This window comes from Corvus kubaryi, unplaced genomic scaffold, assembly GCF_017639235.1.
Source record: "Corvus kubaryi isolate FWS band 111438036 unplaced genomic scaffold, C.kubaryi_AGA036_p1.0 137, whole genome shotgun sequence".
Lineage (NCBI taxonomy): Eukaryota > Metazoa > Chordata > Aves > Passeriformes > Corvidae > Corvus > Corvus kubaryi.
In genome coordinates this window covers 9,345,581-9,358,660 of record NW_024580671.1, presented here as the reverse complement: position 1 = coordinate 9,358,660, position 13,080 = coordinate 9,345,581, and the positions used below count along the sequence as shown (strand labels likewise).

The 13,080-nt window shown below is 42.0% G+C and overlaps 1 protein-coding gene across 1 annotated transcript; it reads right to left on the bottom strand.

The window, feature by feature from the left end:
- Window positions 1-2,730, bottom strand: IL22 (interleukin 22). The gene is given in 6 exon segments (XM_042017556.1): window positions 1-700; window positions 1,118-1,132; window positions 1,134-1,184; window positions 1,395-1,538; window positions 1,635-1,700; window positions 2,486-2,730. Coding segments are annotated over 6 exon segments (585 nt in total). The 5' UTR covers window positions 2,681-2,730; the 3' UTR covers window positions 1-586.
- Between the last annotated feature and the right edge of the window lie 10,350 nt (window positions 2,731-13,080).

Sequence of the window (13,080 nt, the reverse complement as noted above, 5' to 3'; positions counted from 1 at the left end):
ATAAATATCACACAGCAGTGTTAATTTCTGGTAAAGCTTCATAAATACATTTCCTTGGATATTTTTCAATTAATCTATATAAATAAAAGTATTGTATAATTATTACCTTAAAATAAGTTACCATTAAATACAAATAACAAAAATTATTTCTGAACCAGTCTGAAATACCAACTTTTCAGGCAAAGGTCAGAAGGGGGCAACATATGCAAGAGAGATTTCCAACTAGGAGGCTCAAAACATCCTGGCTGCTTATCACTGCCTTGATCAAAGATGATCCATAGGTGTCAAATTTCAGTATATAAAAGACAGAAATGGTTGCCTCATTCCTATGGAGATGAGGAGGACAGAACAGTGCTTTTGTAAATAACTAATGCCCTGTGTTGCAATGGAGAGGCAGTGTCCTGGAGTTTTCATTTTCAAAGAAGGCAGCAATATGCATCCTGTCTCTGCCCACTTAGTTTGCTAGTTTTGACACAAGTGAAAAATATACTGCCTCTGGGGGGAATGGACATAGCTGCAGCTAGTCAATTTGAGTTATTGCAAGAGATCTGCAGAGACATCTCTTCAAGCCTGATCCAGAATTTTTTCAGTTTTTCTTCTTGTTCCCTCCCTTTTTTGGGACGTCAGTACAGGCATTTTCCATGTAGTCAAACAGCAAATCCAGCTCTCCAATGGCTTTAGTCTTTCCATTTTCTCCCAACTAGAAAAGAGCAGAATGCAAATCTTAGGAACTAGTTATTTTTCAGAAAATTGAAATCAGGATTTCAATTAGGTCACAGAAACTAAATCAAGAATTTACTTGCCTAATTCTCTCACATAGTTCTGTTAGAGTCATTATATATTTAGATATAAACTAGTTTGCTCAAATCTAGACTAGCATATAAGTTTCCTGCAACCTAGCTTTTGAAGGTTTAACTACCATAACACATGCAGAGAGCTAACAGGACAAGTGAGGGAGGGCTGGAAGGGGAAATATCACTAATCCACTATTTAATGTCCTTGCAGGCTTCACCTCCTAAATAATCTCCAGATATTGTTTCATAATTAGGTCAGCCTTAATCCAACTAAATGACTGGGGTTCGAAACTGCTCTTTTTAAATGTTTGGAAAAAATATACCTGTTCCATTTTTTTTCTTCATTTGTTCCAGGTTCTTTTCAATGTGCTCTTTCTGTCCTGAAAATCTCTAAAAGAAAGAAAACATCCAGACATAAGACTGACAGCTATGTGCAATGATGTACTTTTTTTCTTTTTCACACCTTTCTATTAACTCTGACTTTCATATCTTTGATCTGAGGTTTCCTTTTGTATCACTGCCTTTTGCCACTGCTTGTAGCTTTCTGAGATTCAGGAGCAGCACTGAGAGTCAGAGGGAAAGAAAGCCAGTGTAACTCACACAACTGCTCAGCTCCGAGGTCAGGGATGCCAAGAATTGTGCCACCTCCTCAACATAAGGGTACTGGTACTTGACTTCAGTGAGGAGAACATCCTTTACTACAAACTCCACAACCCTCTTCATCAGGTAGCAGCGGTTGTTTTCCTATGTATGAAAGCAAGAGGTCATGTTAAATCAAGGCCAGAGATCACTGAGTGCTGCAGAGGGATGCAAAGAGCAGACTCCTCATGTAAGGCTTACCTTGATGTTAACAAAGAGCTGCTGCCCAATCAATCTGTTGTCCGTGTCCTTGTCTGAGGCACTGGCCTGAGAGGAAAAGAAGGAAGTGTCAGGTGGTGATGGGAACCTTACCTAAAAATTAATAATAAACCCTGAACTTTTCATCAGTAATGAAAGTGCAGGTGAAATGAGGGAATGGACACCACAGACTGTTACAGGCAGATAAATTTGGACATTGTGTCTGTTTGTCCCCTCAGCTGGGTAAGATTCAAGGTCAGTATCACAGGAAAATAAATAAGCCGAAGTCTGAATTCATGTCCCCCACTTAAATGTCAGAAGTCGTCGTGGTTATGATGACTAAACCAGATGCTGCAGGTGGCCGACCTCATGGTTGCCCACAGCACTGCTGGGAGGTGCTGCAGCCCTCAACGGTGTACACCCAGGGAGACCCACCCATGGCAAGAGCAGCGAAGAAACTTGCCCTGGCAGAGCTCAGATGCCTGAGCGTCTGCTTGGCTGACTGCAGTCGTGGCCCAGCTCCAAATGGACTGGGCAAACTGAGAAATTTAATATCATATTTCACAATTTGCCCACTTTGGCAGCAGCTGCTTGAAGAGAAGAAGCTGTGCTGCTCCAGGGGCTGCTTTTCCCCTGGGGAGCAGGAGGAGGAGAGGCAACAGCGTCCCGTGGCTACACAGCCAGCAGGCAATAGACTGCTCCGCACACTCAAACTCGGCCTTAACTCAAATGCACATTATTTTTCTGGAGAAACACATGGGAAAGAGAGAGGAATGCCAAAGGCTAGAAGCCAGGGCACCAACAGAGAAGTAGGTTCTCAGATCCCACCATGAAGAACACATGGATGACTGTACCGTTTTAGCCAATGTGTAGGTGCGGTTCCTGATGTAGGGCTGCTGGAAGTTGATCTTCCTTAGCTTGCAGGCATGATGGGCAGTGGAAGCCCCTTTCAGAGGCAGAGAGCTGGTGAGAAGAAGAGGGAGACAGCAACAGCAGCAGAAGAAAACCCATCCTGGGAAGCTCTTGGACAAGGTCTGCAGGGAGGCCATGGCTCACGATGTGAAATCGTCCGTCCCAGCAGGCTGCAGATACGGCACTGAGCTCTGATGTGAGAGAAGGCAGCGTTAGCACCAAGGAGAGCGGGTGAAGCAAAGTGAGAGCAGCACAAAGGCTGCAAGCCTTACCTTTGCTGTGATTCTTGACGTGCTCCGCAGGAGGTGAGCTGCACCTTATATAGGGCCACCAACATCTCTCTCAGCTTTTTTTTTGGGTACTGGTGGTGAAATAAAAATGACATCAGCAAGTCTCTTACTTTCCAGTATCCTCTTCTGAGAACTACCTAACCACTTCAAAACCCACAAATACAACTTCAAGGCCATCATAATCTTTAGTTTCCTATAAAAAAAACCAAATATTAATGTGGGGCAAAGCAGGGGCTTTTACCAGGGTAGGAATCCTGAATTCCTTTTGCATAAAAATATTTGAGAATTTTATGAGTTTGCGACTCCTGTCCCAATTATAATGCACTTACTTGATTGACAATTTGATGGCAGCAAACATAACTTATCTAAACTTTTTTTAATCTTCTGTTGTACAGGACTGGTTTCACTGCTGCTGACTGGTACACACAAGTGATCAGAGACTGTATCAGAACCTAAGCACTGGACACCTGTGGCTCCTACCATGAAAATACCCTTTCCCACACTGTGGCCCACTGGAGTCACTGGCCATCTGCACATCACTGTGCAATCCTCTCTGAAAGATCAGAAACTGTGTAGGACCAACATTACCAACATTGTGTTTATCACGCTCCTGATTTCCAGATTCCCTTTTTCAAAATAATTTTCCTTATTTAAGGCTGTAATCAGGTATAATGACCAGAGCTGTGGTCATGTACTTACTTATCCAGGTGATTTCCATGTTCCTAGGGCTCTTCTGCTAGCATGAAGGCAGTGCTGCACCTTCAGTCTGAAATATCATGTAGTGTGCTAAAGGGAAACTGCACTCTTTAGAGGGTGATTTGCAACCCATCTGTAGACAGTAATGCATCAGAACACAGAACTGGTACAAACATGAACTACTGGTTGCCTAATACCCACAAGGTACACAGGTGACAAACAGGAGAAATCAGAATTGGAAAACCAAGGCTTCAGCTCTACCTCTGAGACCAAACATCTGAGAACTCTGAGAGTGGGTGTCTGTGTGCCTGGGCTCCATCCCTTCTGGCTCAGGTTCTCAGGACAAGAGCCATTATCAACCTTACCCCATGGTCTGGAATGCCCAGATCTTTTTCTTATACCCAAAAGGAAGCAGTTAAAGGCTGAGTGGCACAAGGTTTTATTCTTTAGTCTCCTCTGATGCATCTGCAGCATGAATTTATCTCTCCATGCCTCAGTCCTGCCTCAGTTACCCTTAGACACCTGCCACATCAGCTCTGCACAGATCTGTGCCCTTGAAGTTGCGCCCTGGAGCCACCATCACCACCTCTTTTTCTGCACCCCTCTCAGGTACCCATTCCCATGACCAGCTTCCAACAGCATCTTGACTGCAGCAGGCATCAGAAAACGAGTCTGGACCCAGGATGTCAACAGTCCAGTTCACACCCAAATGCACCACAAAGCTACTCAAGAATATATTTCTAAACTCTTTTCCACATATGTTTCATTTGCCAAGCTAATAGTCCCAGTGCGGATACCGGTTAATGAGAAGATGAAAGGCTGAGTTTTACTTAACCAAAAGACATTAAAGACCAAACTGGGAGAATCCTGACAGATAGGCTGCTTTGAAGGATTGACCTTCCCTGAAATGCATTTCCACTAACTCCTCCCCAGGTGTTAAACACAGTCTGATAACCAAAGACTGCTTCCAACTGAGGTTTCTCCATCACCTCATCCATCAGAAGTGAAGTCCCATACCCAGAACAGGAGCTGTGGACAGGCATTCAGATGCCCTGTCCTCTTGTCCTTCTGGCAGATGTTAACTGTCCATCCCTTTGGTCACTCACCAGACACAGATCCAGCTTGCCTGACCTCTTTTTGTGGCTCCAGTCCCATGGAAAGGGTGCATGACCTGGGTAAATAGGTGCTGTGCCACACTCATTTGTTCAAACCACTGTGAGGAGCATACCTCTTCCCTAGCATCCTACACATCCTGACAGATGTTTAAACAAAATCAAGCAGATGAATGAGGAATTAGGTGTTGACTCTTTCTTCTGCCCTTTTTTATGCAGTAATTACAGAACCTCTTCTGTCTTCCTTCTCTGTTATTTGAAACCATAGGACATATCTATTTTCATAGAAAACCTTAAGTTGTATTGTTAGCCATCTTTCTCAGCCATGCTACTTTTTGGTTGTGCCATCATGCCCTCCTTCTGTTTCAGTTGTTTAGTTCACCTTGCTATTTTCCAGACACTGAGATGCTGAAATGCATATTTCAAGTTCATTAATTCGTGTTTTGCAAATTCCCTTTTTATGACATTCCTAAAGTTTTTGTATTATTTACCCTTTTGTTAGAAGCTATGGGTTGTAACTCTCTTTCATCCCTCTAGCTTACTCTGAGCGCGGTCCAGCCCAAAAGAAAAGGGCCAAAATGTTACCAGGCTTGGTAACACGAGTAGACTGTGTGGCTCCCATGCTCATCAGTTCATTCCTGGCCTTTTCCCAGGACTGTTGGTCCTGGGTGTACCACAGAGCTACGATGTAGTCAAGGCTACAGTTATTCCTTGTAACACATCAGTAGAATTTCTTTGGAAGTGGAGATATGCCTCCCGTTCCCAGGGTCTTGTATTTCTGTTACGAGATTGCATTGAACAAAGTCTAGTCACAGTTACCACCTCTTTTCACTAGCTCACCACACCCCGGATGGGAGATACACATCCAGCCATACATCCCATGGAAAGATGGAGCTAAAAACCTGCACTAGCGCTGGATCTTACTCCAGTCCCCAGCTGAAGTCCAGAGAGAGACCTCAGCTCTGTATTTTCTGCTACATTTGTGGAAGAGTTTATTTTTATTCTTGAGGAGGAAATACAAAAGATTTCTGAAAAACAAGGTCTTAAACCAGCACTGAGGTTGAACCTCAGGGAAATTGCTTGGTTAGATTCCCCTTCCCAAATGGGCTAGCCTGAACTGCACAGCAGAAGAGAGGAAGGAAAGCTGCCTTTCATTTAAAATGTGGTACCCTGGATGAAACTGTCACTGGAGGGTCTTGCTTTGTGGAGAAAGAGTAAACTGGACAAAATGCATCTGAAGAATGAGGAGGAAGTAATTTCCCTTTCCTATTTCATGATTTTTTTAAATAGGTTTGATAATATTTTTAATGTTTAATGCCACCAGCACTGTTTAAAATACAAAATTCTTGCAAGAAAATCTATCTGCTCTGCTTTAATTTCAATTAAAAACTACCAAAGACCTTAAATCTTCTATAAAGTACTCTCTGTATTTTTTTCAAGTATAATTAATTAAGGAAATTATTTTGAAATTGTTCACAGGTCACTTTTTCTCCCTGGTACTGTCCCAAGAGTTAAGTGTCTATCCCATCACTGAACTCACCCATAAACTTTTTAAGTCTAATTACATCAAATTTCCCTAATTCATTAAGAAACCATAGTGGTAAATATTCTCGACAATGACTTCTTGACCCATATTGAAGACAGAGATTTTTTTGAGGAGGACTGGAACTCTGCATCACATCTGCTTCTAAAGCCACAGACACTTCCTTCTGACTTTGAATGAGGTCACAGGTGAAGAATCAATACTGTGCTTTGATGTTCAGCTGCTGTGTATCAGCAGCAACATACTAGCACGCAGGAATTTTCTTGGGCTTTAGTACATTTTCAATCAGCCAAAATTATACTGCATTATTGGAAATGTCAAGACTGGCCACTGGGCTAGAAATACTGTCAAGAGTAGGCATGTGAAAAAGTGAGCCTGCGTATCATGCTCTTGGATCTTTTATTTTGCAATGAAATTCTCCCCCCTTAAACATTTCTATGAATAGGCCATAGGTCATGTAACACCTAAAACTCAACACTGAATCTCAGGTTTCAGGTCACACTCATCCCCTCATTTTGCTCCAGCTCATCTGTGAAGCAGTCAGCTGTCAGCTCCATTTCATCTCAGTTCTTCTCTGCTTTTGCCCAGACCTTCAAACTTCCAAAGATTAAAGTAGAGTATAAAATTGTTTCAGCTCAAGCTCCAGTAAAGTCTTATTTTAGTCAGCTTTCTGCCCAGCAATGAAAGTATCAGTAATGAAAATCGATTCTTTTCTACAAAACTTGAAAATAAACTTTTCTGAAATCCAGCTATTCCTTATGGAAACATCCTAGTACACAGCCAAGTGTCTTCTGGGCAGGATCATTAGGAATGACAGAAGGGATTCAATTTCTACAGAGGAAATGCAGAGACTGGGAGAGAAGATGTAGCATCTAACCATTATATTTGTGCTTGGTTTTTTTCTTTTTTTTTTATGATAGGTTTAATGTTATGTAAGAAACTGTGAGTTCTTTGGAAGAAGAATGAATAGTATGAACAAAATTGCTTAGCCTGGGAATATTAGGTGATTGAAAAAGACTCTGGAGTCAGCTCTCAGTACAGGCACTGCTGACTCAGGGTTTTTGCAAACCATACGCAATTTCCTACCTTCCCTGGTTGTAACATTTTTGTAACACAGAGTACCACATTTCCTCTGACAGTAACACTTCAGCTTTTATATCTGATACTTCATCAAAGATCTTTGTTGCTGACCTTCACTTGGTTTTGTTACATAATTTTTGTGTCTCCTAACCATAAGATGCTATATCATAAAACTGGTATTTCATATCATAAAACATCCAAGAGGAAGGATGCTCAATTTTAAATTACATTCTGGGACAAAAAAAAAAACCAAAAAAATCCCAAAACCAACATAACAACCACAGCCACACACACACAAAACAAAAAAAAACCAAAACCCTCTTGTTTTAAATAACTTTATTCTCACCTCAGAAACACTCATATAGTGGAGATACAAGAGAAAGCAATCCAGAGGTATGTTGAGACAACACTATATTGCTACAACCAATGTTCTTAATGTGTTAATACCATGTTATTACCAAGACCACTGATGTAGTAACTTCTACTGAATCCCAAAGTTAATTAATACAAAAACAAAAAACCAAAAACCTGTGTCAGTGGAACTGCAATAGATGTTAGTCCAGCGGTCTTGCCTCTTCAGAAAACTCCTGCCAACATCAGTAAAGCATAAACAGAAGTCTTATTAAGAATTCTCAATAGCAGCCAACACTCAGTTGACACAGAGGGGAGAAAAGAGAATCGAGACCATGTCAGTGCACACAGCCTCACAGCGCCAAAGGCACCACTATTAACCCTTCCACCAGATGGTAAGTCTTAATTCAGCATATAAAGTCACATACATATTATAAGACTGTCACTCTATATAGTGACCTACATGTATGCAACCATGTCTTCTGAACCATCAGATCAGGTGAACTGAAACTTCTGAGCTTCCTGTTAATGTGTGGTGTGGTTGCACAGCCATGACTCAGTAACATGATGAAGCGGAATTAATGACATAGTGTAGCTCAAAGGAAACCACTCTAATTGGGAACAGAATTTTGCTAACTGGTTTATAATCCAAAATTCAGTAATAGTTACTCAGGTTAAGAAATAGCCCCAGCACCTTGGTTGACCTAGTACCAGCAGTTTTACCGTGTAACAGAGTAAGTAAATGAAGCCATTTTGAAGGGAAGCAACATTATTTAAGGTGAAGTACCTGTGCCCAGACACTGCCCATATATCAGCACTTCCACTGAGACTTGGAGCTCAGCATCGCCTGAGAGCGAGCCCCTGGCAGCTGTTATTCAGTATAACAGAGCCATTACAGAAGGTGACAGTTCTCATGTCGCTAACAGCATTCTTCTAACTTGTGTCTATCCCTAGGAAGCCAACAGCCCCTGCCCCAGCCCTTCCCCAGACTGGAGTTATGCTACTGCTGATCTCCCAAGAGAGTTCCATGACTCAATGAGTTTCCTCTCGGAGTGGAGCTATTGTCAAGAATGTGAGATTTATGGGGCCAGAAAAAATAGCTACAGCATAGGAATTATGACGCTGTTTTCCTGGGTTATCTGTTTTTAGCTATGTGTCGTGTCAGCTAAAATACACAAACAGCTGGAGCCAGCTTCCCACTGGAAACACAAATACGCACTCCTCACAAGAGCACTGTTCTGGGAACTCACAGGCTCACTCTAGCTGGGGGACCACCGAGCCTCAGCAGGTTTCCCCTGTCCACAAGGACAGCCTTGCAACAAGACCTGGGCACTCAGTTCTCCAGAACAGGGTGTATCTGCAGATAAGTGTATGTGTCACAACAACCCAGTAACCAGAAAGGGACCTAGGAAGGCAGAAATCCAAAAGTATTTTCTGGATGCTTTCTGGATCCTGCCAGCCATTTCTATTCTAATTCACATCCTAAAGTAGGTGCTTTGAAGACATTCCAGCACATGACAGTATTAGACAAAGACACCTCAAGTTTTTAAAAAATGATACATGTGTATATATATATATATACACAGACACACAGAGAGTTGTGATTTAATCACAGTCAGAACTAAGCCCTACTCAGACACACACTCACTTCCCACTGGAATGGGATGGGGAACAGAATCAGAAGAGTATAAATACAAAAACCTGTGGGTTGAAATAAAGACCGTTTAATAGGTAAAGCAAAGGCCACACACAAGCAAAGCAAAATGAAGAATTAATTCACCAGTTTCCATGGGCAGGCAGGTGTTCAGGCCCAGGAAAACAGAGCTCCATCATGCATAATCGTTACTTGGAAAGAGAAACACCACCACTCAGAACGTCCCCCCACTTCCTTCCTCTTCCCCAGCTTTACATGCTAAGCATGACACCACATGGTGTGGGATCTCCCCTGAGTCGGTGCCAGCTGCCCTGGCTGTGTCCCCTCCCAACTCCTTGTGCACCCCCAGCACATTAATGGAGTAGGGTGGAGCAGAAAAGGTCTTGACCCTGTGCCCAGCAAAAAAGAAAACACCCCTGTATTATCAACATTATCTTCAGCACAGTTTCAAAACAGAGCCCCATACTAGCTACTTTGGAAAAAAATAGCTCTGTTCCAGCACACACAGAGACACATACAGTATATGCATAGATCAGATTTAAACACTGTTAAAAGGAAAAACCTCTGAGGTCTACTTGAAACCTTCACAGGCTTACCTTAGTTACCTTGGCATAAATGTAAGTCAGTCACATTTACAAAGCCAACATGCTTTACTAGAAGACTTTATCACAACCTCTGAAGAAAGTGGGGAATAAGAAGCTTGAGTTGTCTTTTTCCCCCTCCACTGAAGAACCATCTACACCAAGCAGGATCTGCTGCCCCAACCGTACCACCCAACTCTCCCTGCAAAGAGCAATCTCTTTGCAAATGACTGCTCCTGCTCTTACACTTTTAATGAAGCCCCACAAATGCAACAAGCGATCCAACAGGTGTGAAAGCTGTATGCAAATCAGGCCCTGTTTGCTTTCCCAAAGGACCATCAGTCTTCACACCAATCTTGTGTCAGTTCTCAATCCTCCACCCTAACATGATACCACACAGGACCACCAAGCACCATCCTTTAGTTTCCCAGGCACAGCACATTTGACATGCCAAGTTCAGGCTTCCTCAGTCACTCCATGGGCTTCTCTAGGACACAGCCTGTGAAACAGAAACCTCACAAGGTCAGCTCACATCTGACATAGACGAACTGTAGGAAATACTAGTACATTTAGGAAGTTCATTCACATTTCTACATGGAACTCCAGATGTCCTTCTTTGACAGAATAGAAAAATTGGATCAAAAAGCAAACCAAAACTCAGATTTCCATGAAACTGGAGTTTTCTTGTTACCTACCATCCACTGACTGCTCTTCAAGTTTTGCTTTTGGTGTGATCACTGCTATTGTGATTAACACTTTCCCATTGTGTTCCAGTGCACAGAAAACCAAAGAAATGACTGCACACCTAGAAGTTAACAACAGCTCCACCATGCTACTCCTCTCTTCCCTAGGCTCTGGTCTGCAAAGGTCTGAATAGCTGCTAGAATCAGGACATTATTTTAGGCCACTTACAATTAAAATTACTGTTCAGCTAGTTTTCTTTATCACACATTTGTGTGCATCTAGATAATGAAACAATTTTTCTTCAGGCTACAGTAAAAATTGGTCAACAAGGTCACAGCAAAACTTCCACTTTCATCAAATGGTGATGGGGCTCTTTGCTGACAAATTTCACCATATGGTCAAGAATTCCTGTGACACTAGAACGTCAGGTGTCAGCTCAGCCTTACAGAACAGGAAGGTGGAATGAATCATTATGGCATCACAGGAATAAGCACACACTAAATTGTTCAAAGAAGCTGTGCTTCCTACCCCATCTTTGAGTACTACAGATTTGTATTAATAATATACAAATATATTAATGTACTAATAATATACAAATATTGATGAATATTCGACTTTTCATTGAATATTATGGATTTGGAAATCCCTTTTTTTTCCACTGTTATCTGCCAGAAAGCAATGACACCAGGAGTCAGATAAGGAGAACATATTAGTTCTTGGAGCCTATTACTAGGCTCCAAGAATTTTTGGGTGAAAGAGAAAGCTGGTGGCTGGTAAATAATTTCACTTCTTTCACCTTACCGCAACACACACAGGGTTTTGGGCTGTGGCCCTTGGGTGCAGAGGGAAGTCCAGCTACCTGCAAGACATTGGTGAAGCCAAACCTGTTTTCAGAATATTGTTGCTCACTACATAGGAATCCATCAGCAATACAGTAGATGTGGATCTATTAATCCAAAAAGACTGAAAAATCCCTATACAACATACTCATAGTGACTTCAAGTATCACTAGAAGACTACTTAGTGAGTGGCTTTGTGACTTAATCCAGACTCTATATGCAAAACCAGTCAGAGAATCAGAGAGTAAGCTTAGCTGGAAGAGACCCCCAAGGATCAACGAGTTCAACTCCTGGCCCTGCACAGGACCATTCCCAAGAGTCACACCATGTGCCCAAGAGCATTGTCCAAACACTTCCTGAACTTTGACAGGTTTGGTGCTGTGACCACTTCCCTGGGGAGCCTGTTCCAGTGCCAAACCACCCTCTGGGTGAAGAACCTTTTCCTGGTATCCAACCTAAACCTCCCTTGACAAAACTTCAGGCCATTCTGAGTCCCATCATTGGTCACCACATTGAACAGGTCAGTGTCTGCCCCTCCTCCTCCCCTCACAAGGAACTTGCAGACTGCAATCAGGTCTTCCCTCACCTCCCCTGACCAGCTGGTGAAAGTTGGGAACAGCAGCTGAAGACATTCAATTCAACACTTACTGACTGGGTCGGTTTTTAATGCAGCAGTTTTGTAAACCTTGACCTTAAGTTGACAAGCTCACAAAGTTGTTTATTCCTGAGATACATATCCTATTGGCAACTGCCTTCCTCATTATTTATCTACTTGGTCTCTCCATTTTCAAGGCTTCTAAGGTTTCCTTGACAAAACAATACACATTCACTGCACAGCACACACTTGTAATTAGTAATAAAGGGTGCACTTTTGAACATTTTTTCCATGTTCAGCTACCTTGAAAACACAACAGGAGATATGTTTGAAGGCTGGTCTGAAATAATTTGAAAAACCAAAATCCCTCTTGAACAAGATAAACAATAGCAGAGAACATGCATAAAGAATTTACATCTGCCTTGAAGGCTACAGAACACACTTCAGCACTAGTGTAACTCAAAACCAGGTATTTTGTCTACACTTCCCTTTAAATACTTCTGTCTAAAGGTAACGTCTCTCTCCTTTAATGTATCTACTCTCTCCCTGGCAGAAATCAAAATACATCTAACAAACTCAGAGCTACCTAAGATGTACCAGACTCATCTGTACCAGTACAGACAACACTATAAGCAAAGCTGGCACTTAGGGTGTTACAGTACCTATGACTTACATGCCTCAAAATCAGACCTGCACAAAAACTCTGACAGAGTTGTCAGACAGCCAAGAAACCCAGGCAAACACAGAAAAACAAAGAAAGAGGACACAGTTCATAGAAGTCAATTAACAGGTATCACAGAGAAATAATGGATGATGAGAGCTCTTGTCCAGGAAAACAAGAACATGTTGAATATGAATAATGTAGATAGACACAGCAAAATCAATGCACCCACATCATAGCAACATACCATCCTAAACAAAAATACTTCCCCTTTTAGCCATTAAGTTTTCCACTACAAAACTATCATTGTAGAGGAAAAATGAAAATTTTCATAGACACTGTTGCACATTTTCCCTTTCAGTAGAAACTTCATGACCAATTACAACTTACACATAACAGAACAAGCCCAGAAGTCCGTGAGATAAAATACCTTGATTTGCTTCAGACAACT